Source organism: Pristiophorus japonicus, chromosome 2 (genome assembly GCF_044704955.1).
Source record: "Pristiophorus japonicus isolate sPriJap1 chromosome 2, sPriJap1.hap1, whole genome shotgun sequence".
NCBI classification, from domain to species: domain Eukaryota; kingdom Metazoa; phylum Chordata; class Chondrichthyes; family Pristiophoridae; genus Pristiophorus; species Pristiophorus japonicus.
Window position 1 is genome coordinate 171,238,246 of NC_091978.1, and position 24,253 is coordinate 171,262,498.

General features: G+C 45.4%; 1 protein-coding gene across 5 annotated transcripts in view; it reads right to left on the reverse strand.

Moving 5' to 3' along the window:
- LOC139242191 (LIM and calponin homology domains-containing protein 1-like) overlaps window positions 1-24,253 on the reverse strand; it is a 570,211-nt gene that overhangs the window by 120,915 nt on the left and 425,043 nt on the right. For 2 of the 5 annotated variants that reach the window (XM_070870268.1, XM_070870269.1), the window contains exons 10-12: window positions 20,511-20,822; window positions 16,334-16,591; window positions 11,996-12,382 (exon numbers count right to left, since the gene is read on the reverse strand). The exons of 2 other annotated variants lie outside the window; for them this stretch is intronic. In XM_070870268.1, the coding sequence (XP_070726369.1) occupies window positions 11,996-12,382; window positions 16,334-16,591; window positions 20,511-20,822 (957 nt within the window). The remainder of the gene's footprint in view (window positions 1-11,995; window positions 12,383-16,333; window positions 16,592-20,510; window positions 20,823-24,253) is intronic. One more of the 5 variants, XM_070870273.1, reaches the window with a different exon arrangement.

Here is a 24,253-nt window from a genome sequence, read left to right on the forward strand (position 1 = left end):
GGCGCCTGATTTAAATTTAACTGCTGCTGGCCGGTTTCAATGCATTCAGAATCAGAATAGGAAATAGTACTAAAATAGCTGGAGAAACACAAACAAAAACTGATTAAAGATTAAATAGGAAAAGTTAAGAATTGAAATTCATGGTGAAGTCTAACTTGGCTGAGTTCTTGGTTTGGGGTGAGATCATTGGTTTAATTGTACAGAGGTTAGTTCCAACCTTGGGTACTAGATTGTCAGGCTCAGTTCTCAACACAAGGAAATTACTTTCTTTTTTTATTGGGACTAGATTTGAGGTTAGACATCACACAGCTAGAAATACACTTCTGTTACATGGTGATTTTCTGATTGGTTGGTCAGCTATTACTTTCTTATGCCCATGCAGCATTCTCCTTTATTCTACAAACACAATCCCAATTATCTGTGGGCAAGTGTATGTTATCTCTATCTTCTTATTGTGAAAATTAAAACAATTTTAAGTTACTGTATGGGGAAATATTGGCAGGAAATAATTTTTGTTGGTCTTAGATTAGTTATACTAATACTGGTAGTTTTCTGGAATTGTGATACTCATAAAATTGATATCACTGTAAAAAAAATCAGAGACGAACAAATTTGTGCACAAAGTTTAGACTCCTACTAATATCACCTGAGGACAGCAGGATATATAGAATGATGGGAAATACCAACACAATATCACTCATTTTAAATATATATAACATATTAGAAATGCCTGTTTACTAGTGGTACCAATACAAATATTGCAACATAAAATTTGCATAGGATTAGCAACACAACACTAATGGAAAATACATTTGGAGCTCATTAGCATGCGGATGGTGAGCTGTGAATGCTGAACGAGCGCTCCGAGACTGCTCGGCGGTTGGGCCAGGGATGGGGGGGGGGGTGGGTGAGCGGGGAGGGGGGGGCAGGATATCGGAGGGCTTCTGCTCCCCCTGGCTGGAAAAAAATGAAAAAGAAATTCAGCCATTCTTGGAGTGGCCTGCAGTGGTCCCTTTAGTCCACTGGTTAGGCCGCTCTACACCATGAACTAATAGGTGGGGCATGCGTGGCACATTCCCCACTCATTGGTCCACAAAAATGATTATATCGATGTCCTGGGTTAGGTTAAATGAAATGGAGAATTTGAACCAAGGCTAATTTACTCATCCTTAATAATAACAATGTTCAATTGATTTACACTGCAACTAAAGAGAAGAGGTTTTGCTTCACACCAATGCTAGTTATAGTCAACTTGACCTGACCCAGGAGCAAACTGGAATCAGACTCCCTGGTGGAGTCAGTTTGGCCTTTGACACTAATTTACACTACACAAGTTCAGCATGGGCAAAGCCAATGCTGCTTTACACCAATGTTAAATTTGTAGTGTAAATGCACCTGAGGAATAAGTACAATAAATCCAGAATTATATAATTAACCCAAGGATCACAATAATTGTTCCTCTAACCTGATATTTTAGAATGAGCAGAAAATTAGCTCATGCTGTTAGTGACATTAAATATCTAAGCTTTTTTAAATTCATTAATGGATTCCATTTAATACGGTCATGATTTGCAAATTCCATCTAGTGCTAATTGGTTTAATCATTGCAATTTTAATTTCTGGTGCAAAATTTCCTAGTACACAGCCTGCTCCATCATTGTCACGCAATCCTGACGCAGTATTTTGGGCCCAAGTTTCCACACGCGCCTAGAACGGCGCAGGCCCGACCTGGACGCCCGTTTTTCGCGCCACAAAGTGCGCCTAAAAAAATCCTCGGTATTCTCTACCTACCTGCAGGTCCTCTGGCCCTCGGCGCAGCCAGCACGAGCTGTGGGGGGGCGGAGCCAGGTCCCTGCGCTGAAAACAGTGTCGGGACCTCTGCACATGCGCGCTACAGTGGGCACGCAAGTGTGGGAGGGGCCCGAAGTACGCAGCCCCCTAGCCCCTAGCCCTGGCCGAATGGCCTCACTGGGGCTGCGTGAATAAGGCTCCTCCCACGGCCAGCTCCTGCTCCCCCCCCCCCGACCAGACCCGACACTCGCTCCCCGCACCCCCCCTGCCTCCGGACCAGACCCGACACCCGCTCCCCCCCCTGCCTCCGGACCAGACCCGACACCCGCTCCCCGCCCCCCCCGCCTCCGGACAGACCCGACACCCGCTCCCCGCCCCCCCCGCCTCCGGACCAGACCCGACACCCGCTCCCCCCCCCCCCCCGCCTCCGGACAGACCCGACACCCGCTCCCCGCCCCCCCCGCCTCCGGACCAGACCCGACACCCGCTCCCCGCCCCCCCCGCCTCCGGACAGACCCGACACCCGCTCCCCGCCCCCCCCGCCTCCGGACCAGACCCGACACCCGCTCCCCGCCCCCCCCGCCTCCGGACCAGACCCGACACCCGCTCCCCGCCCCCCCCGCCTCCGGACAGACCCGACACCCGCTCCCCGCCCCCCCCGCCTCCGGACCAGACCCGACACCCGCTCCCCGCCCCCCCCGCCTCCGGACCAGACCCGACACCCGCTCCCCGCCCCCCCCGCCTCCGGACAGACCCGACACCCGCTCCCCGCCCCCCCCGCCTCCGGACCAGACCCGACACCCGCTCCCCGCCCCCCCCGCCTCCGGACCAGACCCGACACCCGCTCCCCGCCCCCCCGCCTCCGGACAGACCCGACACCCGCTCCCCGCCCCCCCCGCCTCCGGACCAGACCCGACACCCGCTCCCCCACCCCCCGCCTCCGGACCAGACCCGACACCCGCTCCCCCCCCCCCCGCCTCCGGACCAGACCCGACACCCGCTCCCCCACCCCCCGCCTCCGGACCAGACCCGACACCCGCTCCCCCACCCCCCGCCTCCGGACCAGACCCGACACCCGCTCCCCCACCCCCCGCCTCCGGACCAGACCCGACACCCGCTCCCCCACCCCCCGCCTCCGGACCAGACCCGACACCCGCTCCCCGCCCCCCCCGCCTCCGGACCAGACCCGACACCCGCTCCCCGCCCCCCCCGCCTCCGGACCAGACCCGACACCCGCTCCCCGCCCCCCCCGCCTCCGGACCAGACCCGACACCCGCTCCCCCCCACCCCGCCTCCGGACCAGACCCGACACCCGCTCCCCGCCCCCCCCGCCTCCGGACCAGACCCGACACCCGCTCCCCCCCCCCCCCCCCGCCTCCGGACCAGACCCGACACCCGCTCCCCCACCCCCTGCCTCCGGACAGACCCGACACCTGCGCCCCCCCCCCCCGACTGAGCCGACCCGACCCGACCCGCGCTCCTGTTCCCGCTCCCCGCCTCCCCGACTGGACCCGACCCGCGCTCCTGTTCCCGCTCCCCGCCTCCCCGACTGGACCCGACCCGCGCTCCTGTTCCCGCTCCCCGCCTCCCCGACTGGACCCGATCCGCGCTCCTGTTCCCGCTCCCCGCCTCCCCGACTGGACCCGACCCGCGCTCCTGTTCCCGCTCCCCGCCCCCCCCGACTGGACCCAACCCGACCTGCGCTCCCGCCCCCCGCCCCCCCACTGGACCCGACCCGACCCAACCCGACGCCCGCTCCCGGACTGGATCCGACCTGACCTCCCCCCCTCCCTCTCTCTCCCTCCCCCCCTCTCTCTCCCCCCCTCTCTCTCCCTTCCCTCTCTCTCCCACCCCCCCCGACCCGAACCGAACCGAATCGAACCTCCCCGACCCGACCCAACCCAACGCCACCTACCTGTAAATCTGTGCTGGGGATGGGCCCTGCCCGAAGTCTCGGGCCGGCCCGTTCAGCCTTCGGTCCCAAAAGGCCTGCCTGAAGCACTTTCACACAGGTAGGAAGATGGTTTATTTAATCTTTTCTTTGCTTATAAATGTTTATTCAGTTTGGATTTATTTGTATAATATTTGTATAAGTATAAGTAAGGATTTAATATAGAATTTAATGACTTCCCTTCCCCCCCGCCCCCCCTCGTTCTGGACGCCTAATTTGTAACCTGCGCCTGATTTTTTAATGTGTAGAACAGGTTTTTTCAGTTCTACAAAAATCTTCACTTGCTCCATTCTACTTTAGTTTGGAGTACGTTTTCACTGTGGAAACTTTCAAATCAGGCGTCAGTGGCCGGACACGCCCCCTTTTGAAGAAAAAATTCTGTTCCAAAGTAGAACTGTTCTACCTGACTAGAACTGCAGAAAAAAAAATGCGGAGAATTGCGATTTCTAAGATAGTCCGTTCTCCACCAGTTGCTCCTAAAAATCAGGCGCAAATCATGTGGAAACTTGGGCCCTTTATCTTGGTTTCCAGTAGATTATTGACAGAAAAACTCTACACCACAGTACCATGTGGATTACAGATTGAATAATCTTTTATTAGATCCGTATTAGAAAGGTTTATCTTCTTGCCAAATTTAAGAGATTAAATAAAATCCTAATGGAAAGTGTCAAACTTAATTTAAGGCAGGACATAATAGTCGTGTTGTGGTAACATAGACTAATGAATTGGTGAATGCCAAACACCAAAATATGATGGGAAAGCAAAATCTGGGTGTTAAGGAATTATCTATCATTTAGTATAAGGTTGAAGGTCAGGTCTATTCCAGTTACTCTATTGTAGAATACCACTGTAATCGGCTTCCTGTCAGACATATTAATTGGTTTCGTAGTCTTGTGTCAATACACCATGCGCCATTGTCTATTGGGTACGCAAGCAAGATTATGGGCCAAAAATTGCGGTCGGAGGCTTCCCATGGGCGGATGCCTCCAACCAAAAATTTTTTTACGAAAGTACCTGGTGGTCCCGGAGGAATGAACACTTCCTGTCCAAGGCCTAGATGCACAGCCCAGTGCAGAGGCCCACGTATCTCATCAGCATAGGCGCATCCTGGGATCACATAGGCCTGGACCCATTACGATCAATGAGAATACCCCCCAAAACACAGAAACACAACACAATATATTAAAAAAAACCTCACAGTTAAAATTAATTGAAATTGAATTAAATTAAATGTTTTAGGGAAAAATATATTTTTGAAAATGGTTTAAAAGTGTTTTAATAGGGTTAAAAATAAACTTACCTTAATGGACAGGGTTTTTAATATAAAAATTAGTGATAAAATTTAATTTTTCTATCTTTTAAAACTCTTATGCTGGTAAAAGCAGGTCTTCTTTAACCAGGCATAAGAGTTTTGGGCAAGAGTTGGGCAAATAGCTCAGATCTCCGCGCGCGAAGGCCCTTCTCCCAGGGATGCGCTGGATCTGTCAAAAGACATTTTGACAGATCAGAAGTGCTGGGTTTAGGTGCATGCGCTTTGCGGGCCTAAACCTGGAACTTGCAGGGCCTCTTTAGGCACGAGCGCATATCGTACGCACCCGGAGAGGCCGCATTTCACGCCCCACTTTCATTTCAGTTCAGACTAAATTTATGTGGGATTTTGACCTGTTAACCACACACACCATTCTTTGTAGTCCTTCATCCTCACTATAATTTCTGCAGGCCTTTCTAGCAACTAGGGTCAATTTTCTGAGATAGTTGTCCTTATTACAGTTGTCAAGTACAATCTGCCATCCAATATATAAAAATAGTAAAGCCACACCATCAACATTTTCTCATTAGTGTTCAGCTTCCATTTCACACAGTCAGTTTTCTCTCTCGTTTTCTATTGTGCCCAGATAGGTAAAATATTGAGGGATCCCTTGCCCCTCCGAGGACAGACAAACCATGTGCCAGTACAATCATACACTTTTAAAGGCAAATGGAATGTTGGCCTTTATTGCAAGAGGGATCGAGTATAAACACAGAGAAGTCCTGCTACAACTGCACAGGGTATTGGTGAGGCCACAGTTTTGGTCTCTGTATTTAAGGGAGGATATACTTGCATTGGAGGTTGTTCAGAGAAGGTTCACTCGGTTAATTCCGGAGATGAGGGGGTTGACTTATGAAGATAGGTTGAGTAGGTTGGGCCTATACACATTGGAGTTCAGAAGAATGAGAGGTGATCTTATCAAAACATATAAGATAATGAGGGGGCTCAACAAGGTGGATGCAGAGAGGATATTTCCACTCATAGGGGAAACTAAAACTAGGGGACATAGTCTCAGAATAAGGGGCCGCCCATTTAAAACTGAGATGCGGAGGAATTTCTTCTCTCAGAGGGTTGTAAATCTATGGAATTCTCTGCCCCAGAGAGCTGTGGAGGCTGGGTCATTGAATATATTTAAGGCAGTGATAGACAGATTTTTGAGTGATAAGGGAGTAAAGGGTTATGGGGAGCGAGCAGGGAAGTGGAGCTGAGTCCATGATCAGATCAGCCATGATCTTATTGAATGGCGGAGCAGGCTCGATGGGCCTAATCCTGCTCCTATTTCTTATGTTCTTATGTTCTTAATAATTCCACTAGAATCTTTTAATATAAAATTAACATTTTGAATTTGAGCAGGTGAGGCCTAAGGAAATGTATTATTTTTACTACCATATATACTGTTTCTCAGCCCCTCAGACTTGCATTACAATTGGTCCTAAGTTGATTTTCAAGCTTGTGATCTTACCATTTTTTAAATTGCAGCAGCAGATGTGGATTCAATTGCACACTTTCTATTCTCCATTGTAGTTTTCTTGGCATCACATAGGCCATGTCTCCAATCTGCCTATCTTCAAATATTTATTATCAAAAACTTATTGCCTCCAGCGATCCAGGAGAAACACACAGTGGAAAAATAGACAATGGAAAAATTCCATAGCCTAATCGTTAAAGAAATATCAAACAATATAAAACAATCGATGGATCAGACCTTTAGAAACCTCTCTTGCCTTCTGGTGAACACGTAAGAGGCACAAATTAATTGAGTAAACCCCCTCGAGAAGCTGCCTCAGTTGGATCAACAGATGTTTTCTTTTCTGCCATGTGCGCAATGGGTGTTTCTCATCACAGTACAGTTGCAACAAGATATGTTTTTGCAAATTCTCCTTTTGATTAGCAGTACCTTAGTTATACACACATTCAATCACAGAGCATGTCAGGAATGCTGTGTCAAAATAGACCACAACCACAAACAAGGACAAGAGTTGCCAAAATGACAATGGGGCTGAAATTGCTGTCGGAGGCTTCCTGCGGGTAATTGCCTCCGACCTGAAACATTTCTACGAAAGTACCTGGTGGTCCGGGAGGAGCCTACAAATCCGTTGGGGAAGCCTTCTCTTCCCGCGCTGCGAAGCGCGCTCCCGTCCTCCAGGTTTCCACGCAGAAGATGCAGTCACGTGTGACTGCTCAGCCAATCAGGTACTGTATTCCATAGCTTTCCTATTAATAGCAATGAGAATTCCGTATCTACGAGTTCTCATTGCTATTAATGGGGAAAAAAACCCAAACACACCAAATACATATAATAAAAAATAAAAAACAGACCTCATATAATTAAAATTAAAGTTAGTAAATATCTTATAGAAATAAAAATTCAGAGTTTTTAAAATGTTTTTTTAATTATGGTTAAAAATAAATGTAACGTAGTGGGCAGGGTTTTTTTTTACAACAAACTGTGTTTTTTAAATTTAATTTAATTCTATTTGTGTATGTTTTTAAACACTCTCGGCTATGCGCCTGCTTTTTCAGGCGCAAGAATTTTGAGGACACTTGCTGGGCAAGATGTGGGTAAATACCGCAATCTTGCCCAAGCAAATATTCTCGCTTCCGAGATGCAGATCATCTGTCAAGCTCCAGCTTGACAGATCAGAAAAGCGAGTTTTCAGCGCATGCGCATTGTGCGTTGAAAACCGGCTTTTCCGATATCCTCCCGGTTCCGTAGAAATTTCGTATCGATCCGGGGAGGCCGGGATTTCCAGGCCAATATTGAAGTTGCAAGGAGAAAATATAATAACTGGCTATTCTCCATAAATCTGGCTTTGTGGTATGGCGAGAAAATAAAAATTTTGAGATGAGATGAGATTACATGAAACAGTGTGGATTATTACAGATTATACTTGTTTAGACAGCCTACTGTGTGACATTCTTCTTGAACTAATCTGGGGGAAGGGTAACCATGGAGCAGTAGCTGAGTAACAAATGCCCTCTTCAAATATGAAGCATCGTGACTATTATGATTTGCTACAAACCTCTGAAAGAAGATGAGCTTCTGCAGATCTTTTAATGGCATTGTCCATGGAGGAACAGTAGAAGGACAATCCTCGGCCTTGTTCATCATGGTGGATTATATCTTTTAGCATTAGAAGTAATGGGAGGAATTTTAACCCCAAAAAATGGGTGGATTGGGGTCGGGTGGGAGGTTAAAGTGTTAAAGAAACTGAATCCTGACTGCAACCTGCCAACTTCCAGTTTTAATGGCAGCGGGATGGGCAGTGGCGGGGGGGGGGGGAGAGGGCAGCCAACCCTCACCCAGGAGATGGGTCGCCATTTAACTATTATACTGAGGCTGGTGTATTTCATGGTGATCCACCATTTCAAAGTTAACTCTGACTGGCCAGGTTTCCTTGGCCTCAGGGAATCCGCCGGCTAAAGGGAGGTGAGGATCCAGGAGGTAAGTGTCTTTCCACTTACCTGATGGATCCAGCATTCTTGTCTCAACCACCCCCGTGATTGGACAGCTTCACGACCCTTTTGAACTCCCCCAGACACCGCCCCCTCCCCCCCTCCCCAAGGCCTTCGACCTCATCCCACAAGGGCTCCGATCCCCCTCAACCTCACCTTCACATAAGCCCCCAATTCCGGCCTCTGACCTCCCCCCTCCAGCCCATGATTGCCTTCTCAACCTCCCTCCCTCTGCGGCCCTAATCATCCTGTGGTCCCCGACCACCACACCGATCTTTTTCCTGCCCCGATCCACCAGCCCTGAGCCTCCTCTGACCCCACCCACTCATCCTTCCCTCCTTCCACTCTGCGGCGTAGTGCCACAGGCCTACCCACCCGACAGCCAGCCAACCTCTCCATCTGGCTGGCTGCGAGTAGGGCGCAGAGCTTTGAAATACGAATCAGGCCCTGCCATTAAATTTGGCCAGACCTGCGGGAAACCCGTTCACCAGGGTTTCCCGGCCAATTTCAAGGCCCCCCGTTCCCTACCCGCCTCCAAATTAAAATTCCAGCCAATGTCCCTAATCCATTTTAACACAAGAACATAAGAAATTCCAGCAGGAGTAGGCCATTTGGCCCCTCGAGCCTGCTCCTCCATTTAATAAGATCATGGCTGATCTGATCATGGACTCGGCTCCACTTCCCTGCCTGCTCCCCATAACCCTTTGGGGCCAAGTTTCGGCCTGAGTTGCTCCTGTTTTTTTGGAGCAACTGGTTTAGAATGGAGTATCTTAGAAATTTGAATTCTCGGCATTTAGTTTGCTCCAGTTCTAGTCAGTTAGAACAGTTTCACTTTGGAACAGAATTTTTTTTTCAAAAGGGGGCGTGTCCGGCCACTTATGCCTGTTTTCAAAGTTCCGGCAGTGAAAACTTACTCCAAACTAACTTAGAATGGAGTAAGTGAAGATTTTTGTACGTTCGAAAAAACCTTGTCTACACTTTAGAAAATCAGGCGTAGGTTACAAATTAGGCATAGGGAATGGGGGAGGGGGGGTTTAAAGGGAAGTTTTACAAACATTAAACACTTCAGTTTTACAAATAAAGAGCCATCATCAATAATAAATGATAAATACATCAATAAATCAACCAATAAATCAATCAAAAAAAATTAATAAAAAATATATATTTTTTTAAAAAATCAATAAATAAAACATTTTCTACTTACCGACTGCAGCACCGGGAGTCCTCCAACAGCGTGCTGAGACGGCCCCCCCAGTGTGTCTCTGTCAGTGTCTCTATCTCTCTGTTTGTCTGTGTGTGTGTCTCTCACTCTCTGTCTGTCAGTGTCTGTGTTTCTGACAGCGAGGGGAGGGGGAGAAAGGGAGGGGGAGAAGGGAGGTGGGGGGGGAGGAGGGGGGTGGGGGGGCAGTAGGGAGGTGGGGGGGGGAGAAGTGGGGAGGGAGAAGGGGGTGGGGGGAGAAGGGGGGAGAAGGGGGGGATGTAGGGAGGGAAGGAGGGAAGGAGAGAGGAGGGAGAGGGGAGGGAGGAGGGAAGGAGAGAGGAGGGAGGGAGGAGGGAAGGAGAGAGGAGGGAGGGAGGAGGGAAGGAGAAAGGAGGGAGGGAGGAGGGAAGGAGAGAGGAGGGAAGGAGAGAGGAGGGGGGAAGGAGAAGGAGGGAGGGAGGAGGGAAGGAGAAAGGAGGGAGGGAAGGAAGGAGAGAGGTGGGAGGGAAGGAAGGAGAGAGAGAGGGAGGGAAGGAGAGAGGAGGGAGGGAAGGAGAGAGGAGGGAGGGAGGGAGAGAGAGAGGAGGGAAGGAGAGAGGAGCGAGGGAGGGAAGGAGTGAGGAGGGAGGGAGGGAGGGAGAGAAGGAGGCTGAACGGCCGGGCCCAAGACCTCGGACTGGATTTACAGGTAGGTGGCGTCGGGTCTCGGGGGGGGGGGGGGGGGGTCGCGGAGGTCCGGGGGGGGGCGGGGGGGGAAGAGTCACGGAGGTCTGGGGTGGGAGGGGTGGGGGTGGGGGAGAGAGAGTCGCGGAGGTCCGGGCGGGGGGGGGGAGAGAGAGTCACGGAGGTCCGGGGGGGGAGAGAGTCGCGGAGGTCCGGGGGGGGGGAGCGGAGGTCGGGTCGCCGGCGGGGGGGGGCGGGGCGGGGATCGGGTCGGGTGGGAGGAGCCTTATTCACGCAGCCCCAGTGAGGCCATTCGGCCAGGGCTAGGGGCTGCGTGCTTCGGGCCCCTCCCACAGTTTTGGGCGCCTGGAGCTACTGCACATGCGCGCCCACTGTAGCATGCATGTGCAGAGGTCCCGGCACTGTTTTCAGCGCAGGGACCTGGCTCTGCCCCCAACAGCTCGCGCTGCGCCACGCCCAGCTGCAGAAGACCTGCAGGGAGCCGGAGAATAGGTAAGTTTTTTTTAGACGCAGCCCGAAACTTGGGCCCATTATTCCCGTATTGCTCAAAAATCTGTCGATCTCTGCCTTAAATATATTCAATGACCCAGCCTCCACAGCTCTCTGGGGCAGAGAATTCCATAGATTTACAAACCTCCGAGAGAAGAAATTCCTCCTCACCTCGGTTTTAAATGGGCGGCGTCTTATTCTGAGACGATGTCCCCTAGTTTTAGTTTCCCCGATGAGTGGAAATATCCTTTTTGCATCTACCTTGTCGAGCCCCCTCATTATCTTATATGTTTCGATAAGATCACCTCTCATTCTTCTGAACTCCAATGAGTATAGGCCCAACCTACTCAACCCATTTTCAGAAGTCATCCCCCTCATCTCCGGAATCAACCTGGTGAACCTTCTCTGAACAGCCTCCAGTGCATTTTTTTGGAAGGATGTTGTGGAGGCGGAGTTTGTACCTTGCATCTCATTTTCTGGAAGCTTGTTAATCAGCTGTATTACATGTCATTATTATAGATAAGTATATTTCAATAAAGAAAGTTTCCACTGTCCATACCCAGCAGAGATATATGTATCTGATGAACCAAAAGTTCCAATGGTACCAAAACAAACCAGTGTAAATTATAATCCTGTGCCAATACTTCCCATTATTCAAAAATTACAAATTGTCTATTATAACATTTAAAGTAAACAAAATTATCCCAATCATACCATAAAAAGAAAAAAATACAGCTCAGGAATAAATGAAACATAACTAAGCTGTTAAAGACACAGATATATTAGTGCAAACTCTAGTGAAGTGGTTAATGCTTACAAGTGAATCTTCTGGCAGTGCAAATGTCTAGGCTACTGCATAGCCTATTTTCACGTCTATGTTATTATTAAAAACACACATCAAATTATCTATATTACAGCAGGCTGAAGTTTCAATAAAACAAAGCAATTTATAAAGCTCAGATTGATGAACAGGAAACAGTTGCATCAGATGGGAGACCTCAGTCTTACATTGCAAATGCCATGCTTTATTCGGGACTCCAATCACACCACATGCAACTGAAAATGCTGAGCCACGCTGTTGATCCAGGTTAACTGGAGAGGTGGCAATATGTACCTGAGCTCATTTTGTGAGACAAGACTGACCTCGCTGCCAGCAATGACTTGGGATTTACCTCCCATTATACTGTCCTGTGAGTTGAGGATAACTGTCGAAGCTACTGAGGGTAAGAGGTGGCAGGTGTAGGCTTTGATAGTGCAACCATCTGCCTCTTCCTCTGACTCAGTGTCTGGGCCAGCTCCGGTGATGCTTAACTTTTCCCAATGTTGCTGATCTATCTCCGTCACTGGGCCAAAGTGCACAAAGCGCTGGCAGCTGCCTGAAGCACTTTTACTGTTTCTTGCCTTACGACAGGCAAGGTCATCTTGAGCTGCTTTTCCTACTTCAATTTCAGACATTGGCTTCACATCAGAACAAGTTCTAATTGGCTTGGAAGTCTGCTCACTAGAAGAAGTTATGGAGAATGAAGAAAAATGATTAGAAGCAGAAAACAGAGTTCACTAATCCCCTAATTGGTATTGGTTAAAAGAGAAAGTTACCCTATCAACAAATATGAATAATTTACTACCAAATAAAATCATCTGTTCAGTCTTCTGAAGAGTGCAGCTGCATTGTGAGGACATTCAGCTTATCACAATGGCCTGTAATTTGCTGTCAGCAGCGAAGCAAAAGCATTCGGCGCTGGCCCCAAAGTAAGCTTCAAAGTAAGCAGGATGTGACCTCCAGCGATCTCTGTGGCGAGAAGTTTGGCATTTCCGGCATGCAGTTGAATTCAATGTCGTATAGTGGGAATCCCATGTGCGAGGTGCTGTGACGGAAAAAGCTGTCTAAACAGCCAATCACAATGCATAATTCTCACAGGCCGAGAACCAGAAAGTGAGTAAGCTTCCTTTGTTTCTAAATTTAAAAAAATGTTTTAGAGAGCAAAGCAAAGAGTGGGGCTCTCACATGGGGAAAAGGTAAACCTGAAATAAAGGTAAACAAACTTAAAAAAAAATGTTTTTAAGGTTTCTTAAACATTTTTATTTTTATTAAAATTGTTAAATTTGACAGTCCTCAAAATTAAAATGAGCTTTTCAGGGTCCTAACATTTGTTTAGCACTTAATACACTGTTAAAGTCAGAGTTACATCTAATCCAAAAGGGTCTAACTTTTAATGGGGAATTTAACAGTGGTATTACCATGGAAGAGCCAAAGTTTTTATCAGTTTCCCGAATTTCAAAGATTATACAAATTGCTGGCTGTGGGGGGTGGCAGTGGGGCACAGTGCAGCCAGTGTCAGAGCAGTGAATGTCTGACTGCAACTTCAGGATTTCCGCGTTAGGATGCGCATGCGCTAAATCCTGAAGTTGCGGTCAGTTACAAAGGGGTAATAACAGCGAACATTGTTCGTTCACTGTTATGACCCACTGCAAATTCCAAGCCATTAATTTTTTCAACCACATAGTTGACAAAAATTGAATTGGAGGCAACCTACTGGTTTGGATAGGGAACTGCTTATTAGGTAGGAGACAGAAAGTAGGGATAATGTGTATGTACTCAAATTGGCAGGATGTGACTAGTGGTGTTCCCCAGGGATCTGTACTGGGGAGTGCAGCTTTTCACTATATCTATAAATGACTTGGATGAAGGAATAGAGAGCCGTATGTTTAAGTTTGCTGATGACGTTAAGTTAGGTGGTACAGTAAATAATGTAGATGGGAGCTGTAAGTTGTAAAGGGACATTGATAGATGAAATGAGTGGGAACAATTGCGACAGATGGCGTTCAATGTAGGAAAGTATATCATCCACTTTGGACCTAAGAAAGATAGATCAGATTATTTTCTAAATGGTGAGAAGATAGGAACTGTGAATGTGCAGAGAGATTTAAAGCTGGAAGCACAGAAGTGACTAAAAGCTAGAGGACAGGTACAAAAATATTAATTTTAAAAGGTTAAAGGAATGTTACCTTTTATCTCAAGTGGGCTGGAATACAAATGGGTGGAAGTTATGTTAAAGCTGCACAGGGCTCTGGTTAGATCCCATCTGGAGTACTGCATTCAGTTCAGGGCACCGCACCTCAGGGAGGATATATTGGTCTTGGAGGGGGTGCAGCATAGATTCACCAGAATGATACCGGGGCTAAAAAGTTTAAATTATGAGAACAGATTGCAAAGGCTAGGCTTATATTCCTTCGAATATAGAAGATTAAGGGGTAATCTAATTGATGTGTTCAAGATGATTAAAGTATTTGATAGGGTTGATAGGGAGAAACAATTTCCTCTGGTGGGAGAGTACGGAACAAGGGGCATGACCTCAAAATTAGAGCTTGGCCATTCAGGGGTGATGTGAGAAAGCACTTCTATACACAAAGGGTAGTGGAACTCTCTCCCCCAAAAAGCTGTTGAGGCTAGGTCAATCGAAATTTTCAAAAATCTTTATTAGGCAAGGGTATTAAGGGTTACAGAACCAAGGCAGGTGGATGGAGTTAAGATACAGATCAGCCATGATCTAAGTGAATGGCCAAATGGTGGGCTGAATTGCCAACTCCTGTTCCTATATTCCTATGTTCACTGGCTGTGAGATTGTACCTACTTTTACCTGCATGCTGATTTCATTGATGGTGTTTTAATGTAAAACTTCTCGGGTCTGCATAAGTTGCAAGAATACCATTGTAATTAAGTCCAATTAGTTATTCCATTGTTGACAAATTTTTGTTGACAATCCACAATGAAGTCCAGAGTTTGACAAACACGGAGGCAAAATGTTACTGCCAAAGAAAGGAAAATATAGAACTTCACCCTAGCCGTGAGTCACTGCCCTCAGGAGAAGAAAAAGAGAGAAAATAAGGGGGAAAATTATAGATTTGGCATTGAGCAATTCTAATGCATCTTCCAGTGGCTGACACAACCATGATAAAATAGAGAGGCTTTGGTGTAAGTCACCCAACGGTCGTCTGATTAAAGTTGGTGCATCGCCCGGGGCGATCAGCAAGCACATTAACTTGGGAAAAAAGACCCCCCCCCCGCCGCCTCCAAATAAAAAGGTCTATATTTGTGCATGGGGTAAATGGTATATATTTATTAGCTGGGAGCAAAAATGTGTATTCTGCAATAAGTCAATGACAGAATAGATACAAGCAGGAGGTGTGTGCTCTTTCACTAACATTGACAAATGCAGGTAATTAAGTCTACTAGTAAACCTCAGTCTAGTTAGATGTGCTTATTTTTTAAGCAGACTAGGTTAAAAGAATACTGAAGGTTACATGCTTAAAGATAAAAGAGAATATGCCCATAATTAACGTGATTATTTGATTGCCAAATTGATTTTACTTTATTAGTGTTGAAAATATTTGCATTTCAGAAACAGCATGTGTGGAGGGAGCTTACAGTGGTTACCACTTCACTGGGAATCTGATGGCTTCTGTGGACGGAATAGGAAGCAATCACAGGAGAAAGATACTTGATGGCAGTGATCACTACACATTTAATCTACACATATGAACCTAAATATTGATCTTTAACAGTGATAAAAAAATATTTTAAAAAGTGATACTTGGGTAAGGGGCTTTTTGGTAATTTTGTTTATACTCACGATTATTGCTGTAGGATCGAATGCTTTTCTATCTCCTGTTTGCCCAAGTTAAGTGTAGTTGGACCAGAGTAAAACTGCTCATTCTCTTCCCTAACAGTATGCTTTAACCCCAGCTCATCAGAGCACCCCTATTACAATAAGATGACACTTCTGGATTACACAACAACCACCTGTTTCAGCCTCTTGAACCCGACCAACTTATTGACAACCAGTGCAGTTATGGGGAGTTTTGTGCTGTATCTCTACACATACTAAGAATAGTGTTGAGAATGGCCACATTTATTTCAGTTAGTATCCTTAAAACCAGCAAATGGATGAGTCTTTCATGCCATCAGTGTGCCTGGATTAAAACAGTGATTCCAGGATGAAGGGACAATATACGAATCCATGGATGACTCGGTTTGATTGCAGGTAATTTTGTGTTGTTTTATTTTTTTAAATACAGGCTTGTTGCTCTGTTAAGAAATGCTTTAGGTTAAACAACATAATATGATGTACGGCATATGTTAATGAGCGGTGTAGTGTTTTTATTTGTGTCTTTGGGGGTAGGATAATGTGATGCCAACACTGCACCAGTCATATTGCATAATAACATCATATTCAATCCAGCCAAATTAAAAATAAAACAAGTATTTCTATCATTGAGGTTCTTAAACAGGCAGTTAGTACTTTTTCAAGCACAACTTTAAATGTAAGCTCAGATTAAGAAGACATACATTACTCAATGTATAGCTAAAAATATATGAAAAAGGGAAAATATGAAGCAGCTTTCCCAATGTTGCTTTCTATTAGAAACAACAGAAGGGGAGGTCGGTAACAACCTGGTATCAGTGGAAACCTTGAGCCTCTCCCATATTTCCATATCAGCTGATGTAATAGACGAATGAATGAAGGTGTGAGGCTCTTGCCGACTGGTAAAGCCACTCAGGACTTTTCGCCGAGCCAGGTCATCACGCTCTATATCTGGGGTTTTCAGCTGCTCTTGCTCTTCAGGCTCATTCTGCTGCTGTGACTTCAGGAGCACACTTGCTTTATGTGGGATAACCACCTCACTCTCTGTAGCCTGAATATGACTTTGGCTGTACAATTGTACACAGGTCAAAGGAAGAAAAAGGACAGAATATCAAGTGAGAAGAGAGGAAACAAATTGAGAAGTTTTGAGATAGGCGCGGTTTGCAATAGGTAGAATGGGAACGGAGAGAAAGATGGCAGCAAAGATAATTCAATGCACATTATTGAGAATTAAATCATATACAGTTGGATAAAAGCCGGAAAATATTTTCAATTAAACAATAAGCTCATAATCCTATGAAACTTTTTCCTTTGGTGGGGGCAATCCAGAACAAGGCGATATAATCTTAAAATTAAAGCTAGGCCATTTAGGAGTGAAATTAGGAAGCATGTTTTTTACACAAAGGGTGGTGGAAATCTGGTCTCGCCCCAAAAGGCTGTGGATGTTGAGTCAATTGAAGTTTTTAAGATTGAGATCAATAGATTTTTGTTAGCTAAGGGTATCAAAAAATATGGAACAATATGGATAAATGGAGTTGATTAGCCATGATCTAATTGAATGGAACGGGCTCGAGGGGCTGAATGGCCTACTCTTGTTGCTATGTTCCTAGTTATGAAAATAGAACTAAGGTTTTTTTTGTAAAAGCTGGGTATTCACACACATACTGTAAACTTGCATGGCCTACTCTGCAGTAAATATCTTTCAGCATCTGCTAAGCATAATTATGAAATTAAGCCTATCCTATCTGAATTTAATTCACAACCAGCTATAAGATTTTAAATTGCAAATTGCAAACAAATTACAAAAGTGGTGGATAAGCGCTAAATGACCTGTATTCAGAAGGGAAGCATAATTTCAAATGAACTCCCCACAGTGACTTTTGTCCTCCATTAGATATGCATCTGTGGAATTTGCTAGAATCTTTTGACCATTTGTTTAGCATATTTTGGATGTACATTTTTGATCAACAAACCAACTAAAATAGGAAAAAAATTGGGCACTTTTCAACTGCCAGCCATCCTTTTACAAAGTGTCTGGCAGTTGAAAATAGCAGGGAAGCAATGACAACCCCTTGGATAGCCAAAGCCTGCCTAATGCAGTTTTCAAGCGGGCCTTGAAATGGGCACATTCTGCCCATTTGCAACAGGTAGTGAGCAGAGCAACTCCAAACCTGGCCTGGAACATTTTATGGAAGGAATGTTTGGGGGCAAGCTCCTCCTAGCCTGAAAGATTATAGTCAATTTACTTATTAATTTGTCTATTAACACTTATTTTCTTTATGCACATATATATGCAAGTGGTTAGTAATTTGTTTGTGAACACTTATACACACACATTAGCTCACAAAGCAAAGTAACCAATCATAACCAGCTTAGCAAAAAGACTGATGGAACAAACATAAGAACATAAGAACGAGGAGCAGGAGTAGGTCATTCAGCCCCTCGAGCCTGCTCCGTCATTCAATGAGATCATGGCTGATCTTCTATCTCAACTCCACTTTCCTGCACTATCCCCAAAACACTGATCAACTTGACATTTTTATTCAAGTAGATAAAGCTGAATGAAACATGATAAAAGATATGACGTCACCGACCTTGAAAAGACAGGAGTTAAATAACTTGGGGAAAACATGGCACAGCTGCAACTAGAATCTATGCAACCATAGGAACCAGGCTAATAAGGGAGGTTCAGTAGACAAGTAATAAGGGGGCATTTACCACAATAACATCTCTTGAATTGAGGTAATATATTAGCATGGATAGAGAATCGGTTAACGGACAGAAAACAGAGAGTAGGGATAAACGGGTCACTTTCCGATTGGCAAGGCGTAATATAGAAACATAGAAAATAGGTGCAGGAGTAGGCCATTCGGCCCTGCACCACCAATCAATAAGATCATGGCTGATCATTCAGTCAGTACCCCTTTCCTGCTTTCTCTCCTTACACCTTGATTCCTTCAGCCGTAAGAGCCACATCTAACTCCCTCTTGAATATATCCAATTAACTGGCATCAACAACTCTCTGCGGTAGGGAATTCCACAGGTTAACAACTCTGAGTGAAGAAGTTTCTCCTCATCTCAGTCCTAAATGGCTTACCCCTTATCCTTAGACTGTGTCCTCTGGTTCTGGACTTACCCAACATCAGGAACATTCTTCCTGCATCTGACCTGTCCAGTCTCGTCAGAATTTTATATGTTTCTGAGATCCCCTCTCATCCTTCTAAACTCCAGTGAATACAGGCACAGTTGATCCAGTCTCTCCTCATATGGAGTCCTGCCATCCCGGGAATCAGTCTGGTGAACCTTCGCTGCACTCCCTCAGTAGCAAATACGTCCTTCCTCAGATTAGGAGACCAAAACTGAACACAATATTCAAGGTGTGGCCTCACTAAGGCCCTGTACAACTGCAGTAAGACCTTCCTGCTCCTATACTCAAATCCCCTAGCTATGAAGGCCAACATACCATTTGCCTTCTTCACCGCCTGCTGTACCTGTATGCCAACTTTCAATGACTGATGTACCATGACACCCAGGTCTCATTGCACCTCCCCGTTTCCTAATCTGTCACCATTCAGATAATATTCTGCCTTCGTGTTTTTGCCCCCAAAGTGGATAACCTCACATTTATCCACATTATACTGCATCTGCCATGCATTTGCCCACTCACCTAACCTGTCCAAGTCACCCTACAGTCTCTTAGCGTCCTCCTCACAGCTCACACTGCCACCCAGCTTAGTGTCATCTGCAAACTTGGAGATATTACACTCAATTCCTTCATCTAAATCATTAATGTATATTGTAAATAGCTGGGGTCCCAGCACTGAGCCCTGCGGCACCCCATTAGTCACTGCCTGCCATTCTGAAAAGGACTCGTTTATCCCGACTCTCTGCTTCCTGTCTGCCAACCAGTTCTCTATCCACATCAGTACATTACCCCCAATACCATGTGCTTTAATTTTGCACACTAATCTCTTGTGTGGGACCTTGTCAAAAGCCTTTTGAAAGTCCAAATACACCACATCCACTGGTTCTCCTTTGTCCACTCCTCTTTTTACATCCTCAAAAAAATCCAGAAGATTTGTCAAGCATGATTTCCCTTTCATAAATCCATGCTGACTTGGACCAATCCTGTCATTGCTTTCCAAATGTGCTGCTATTTCATCTTTAATAATTGATTCCAACATTTTCCCCACAACTGATGTCAGGCCAACCGGTCTATAATTACCCATTTGCTCTCTCCATCCTTTTTTAAAAAGCGGTGTTACATTAGCTACCCTCCAGTCCATAGGAACTGATCCAGAGTCGACAGACTGGTGGAAAATGATCACCAATACAGCCACTATTTCTCGGGCCACTCCTTAATTACTCTGGGATGCAGACTATTAGGCGCCGGGGATTTATCAGCCTTCAATCCCATCAATTTCCCTAACACAATTTCCCATCTAATAAGGGTTTCCTTCAGTTCCTCCTTCTCACTAGAGCCTCGGTCCCCTAGTATTTCCGGAAGGTTATTTGTGTCTTCCTTCGTGAAGACAGAACCAAAGTATTTGTTCAACTGGTCTGCCAACTAGTGGGATGCCACAAGGAATAGTGCTTGGGCCTCAGCTATCTACAATCTATTAATGATAATGTACAAGACTATAAGAGATGATTACGATCCATCTAGCCAGTCACAAAGGTCAAAAAAAGTCATTTATTACTCTAACTCTCAGACACCTCTATGTCTTTCTCTGCTAAATATCTATCCATTTCCCTCTTGAATTTGTTGAAATTATGTGGTCGGTGTTAACCGACGTGGGCTTCAGGCAGTCAGCTGGCGAAGTGCACCCACTGACCCAACAGGAGGATTGGTCCATTTTGAGGGCCAGTCACAAGCCAATTTGGCCAGCGTGCTGCGGGCAGAAAAATTGCTAAGTAGATTTTAGAGAGCAGTAAGATAGTTACATCGAAGGAAAGACATCAATTTGTAGCTAACATAATGCACACCTGTCCATTTTCTGCTCATTACTTTGTGAAGCTCCAGCAGGTTCAGATGAGGAATGTTTAATACTTTCCCAGCGTTCTCTGTCCTTCTTTGTGCATGGTCCGGGTAAGAATTGATTGAATGCAACTTTGGACTTGGATTGTTGCATCTGAGTCTTCCTCAATGCCAGGTCGTCTTTCTCAAGATCTGGAACTTTGTGTTCCTCTTCCTCGGACTCTGACTCGCTGTCCTGATAGCTTGACAAAAATGTATTTTCTCTGCGGAGGATGATATCTGGAGTGGATTGCCCACTGTTTTCATGTTGTTCCTTTTGTCTACCGTATTGGGGCAAAAGTTGTGAATATTTGTCATCCGAGAGAAACAATAATCATTTTTCTGCATGGTAAATGTGAGGGTGTGTGCTGTTAGCAGAAAACATCTACAGCAGTACTCACTACTCAAGTACCATGAACACAACTGTCAGTATTCTTTTTATTTTTTATTAAGATGAATTGTTCCTCATGCCAGTTTCCACACGCAGTCCTTCGCAACTTTAGCTCCACTTCCATGCACAAGCCATTTTATTCCACATTGGTACCAAGAGCATGATTTTCCAAGATGCTACACCACTGGCGGTGCCTTGCACACAGTGAAGGATTTAGAAGAAGATCAAGGGTACATCACCCGTGAATTTCTGTCTCTTGATTTCAATTGTGCATCCATGATTTTCTGCTAAGCTGGTTTCTGCATGTGTGATCCCATAGATGGCACAAAATCTTGGAAAATTTTACTCTGAGTTTCTTATGACTCTACTTGTTATGCAGCTTACAGCTAATATAAATTATATTGATGCAACCATTAATAACAGTTGCTGTCAATCATTTAGTAATATACTAAATACATATAAGGAAATTTAGTGAAATGAAACCCTCTGTCAATGCAGTACAGCGCATGTGCAATAATGTGTGAGTCATATAGTACAATATCACGACCGTCTGACTCCTGGGACACCGCTGTGGACATCTGGACCTAGCAATGTATCTCACCCGAAAACAGACAGGCAGAGGACTGGATGAGCGCTGCATGCACCTGTTCACGTGGACACAAGGACAAGGTGAAATCTAGCAGTTCATTATAATAAGAACATAAGAACATACGAATTTGGAGCAGGAGTAGGCCATTTGGCCCCTTGAGCCAGCTCCGCCATTTAATAACATCATTGCTGATCTGATCTTGGGCTCAGCTCCACTTCCCTGCCCCCTCCCCATAACCCTTTATTCCCTTATCGGTCAAAAATATGCCTATCACCACCATAAATATATTCAATGACCCAGCCTCCACAGCTCTCTGGGGCAGAGAATTCCACAGATTTACGACTCTCTTGGAGAAAAAAATTCCTCCTCATCTCAGTTCTGAATGGGCGAGCCCTTATTCTTAAACTATGTCCCCTAGTTCTAGATTCCCCACGAGTGGAAACATCTTCTCTGCATCTACCTTGTTGAGCCCCTTCAGTATCTTATAAGCTTCAATAAGATCACCTTTCATTCTTCTAAACTCCAATGATTATAGGCCCAACCTGCTCATCCTTTCTTCATAAGTCAACCCCTTCATCTCCGAGTGAACCTTCTCTGGACTGCCTCCAATGCAAGTATATTCTTCCTTAAATAAGGAGACCAAAACTGTACGTAGTACTCTAGGTGTGGCCTCAACAATACCCTGTACAGTTGTAGCAGGACTTCCCTGCTTTTATACTCCATCCCCCTTGCAATAAAGGCCAACCTTCCATTTCCCTTCCTGATTACTTGCTGTACCGGCATACTAACTTTTTGTGTTTCACGCACAAGGATCCCCAGGTCCCTCTGTACTGCAGCATTTTGTAGTTTCTCTCCACTAGGCTGATTCCGGAGATGAGGGGGTTACCTTATGATGATAGATTGAGTAGACTGGGTCTTTACTCGTTGGAGTTCAGATGGATGAGGGGTGATCTGATAGAAACATTTAAAATAATGAAAGGGATAGACAAGATAGAGGCAGAGAGGTTGTTTCCACTGGTCGGGGAGACTAGAACTAGGGGGCACAGCCTCAAAATACGGGGGAGCCAATTTAAAACCGAGTTGAGAAGGAATTTCTTCTCCAAGAGGGTTGTGAATCTGTGGAATTCTCTGCGCAAGGAAGCAGTTGAGGCTAGCTCATTGAATGTATTCAAGTCGCAGATAGATAGATTTTTAACCAATAAGGGAATTAAGGGTTATGGGGAGCGGGTGGGTAAGTGGAGCTGAGTCCACGGCCAGATCAACCATGATCTTGTTGAATGGCGGAGCAGGCTCGAGGGGCTAGATGGCCTACTCCTGCAACTAATTCTTATGTTCTTATGTTCTTATTTAAATAATCATTTGTTTTTTTATTTTTCCTGCCAAAGTGCATAACCTCACACTTTCTCACATTATACTCCATCTGCCAGATGTTTGCCCACTCACTTAGCCTGTCTACATCCCTTTGCAGATTTTTTGTGTCCTCCTCACAACTTGCTTTCCCACCCACCTTTGTATCATCAGCAAACCTGGCTACATTACACTCGGTCCCTTCATCCAAGTCATTAATATAGAATGTAAATAGTTGGGGCCTCAGCAGTGATCCCTGTGGCACCCCACTAGTTACCGTTTGCCAACCATAAAATGACTCATTTATCCCCAATCTCTGTTTTCTGTTAGTTAGCCAATCCGCTATCCATGCTAATATATTACCCCAACTCCGTGAGCTCTTATCTTGTGCAGTAATCTTTTATGTGGCACCTTATCAAATGCCTTCTGGAAATCCAAATACACCACATCCACTGGTTCCCCCTTATCCACCCTGCTCATTAACTCCAGCAAATTTGTCAAACATGATTTCCCTTTCATAAAATCATGCTGGCTCTGCTTGAATGTATTATGCTTTTCCAAATGTCCTGCTATTGCTTCCTTAATATGTTCCAGCATTTTACCAACGACAGATGTTAGACTAACTGGTCTATTGTTTCCTGCTTTCTGTCTGCCTCCTTTTTTAAATAGGGGCGTTACATTTGCGGTTTTTCAATCCGCTGGGACCTCCCCAGAATCCAGCGAACCTTGGTAGATTACAACCAATGCATCCACTATTTCTGCAGCCACTTCTTTTAAGACCCTAGGATGCAAGCCATCAGATCCAGGGGAATTGTCCACCTTTAGTCCCATTATTTTACCGAGTAATTTTTCTTTAGTGATAGTGATTGTTTTAATTTCTACCCTCCCTATAGCCCCTTGATTATCTATTGTTGGGAAGTGTTTAGTGTCTTCTACCCTGAAGACCGATACAAAATATTTGTTCAAAATTGCCACCATTTCCCTGTTCCCCATTATTACTTCCCCAGTCTGACCAACGTTTATTTTAGCTACTCTCTTCCTTTTTATTTACTTGTAGAAGCTCTTACTATCTGCTTTTATATTTCTTGCTAGTTTACTCTCATACTCTATCTTTCCTCTGTTTCTAACTTTTTTAGTCGTCCTTTGCTGATTTTTAAAAATTTCCCAATCCTCTGGCCTCCCACTAATCTTGGCAACTTTGAATGCCATTTTTTTCAATTTGATATCATCCTTTACTTCCTTAGTTAACCACGGATGGTTCTCCCTTCTCTTAAATTCTTTCCTTCTCACTGGAATATACTTTTGTTGAGAGTTATGAAATACCTCCTTAAATGCCTGCCACTGTTTATCAACCATCCCACACTTGAATCTATTTTGCCAGTCCA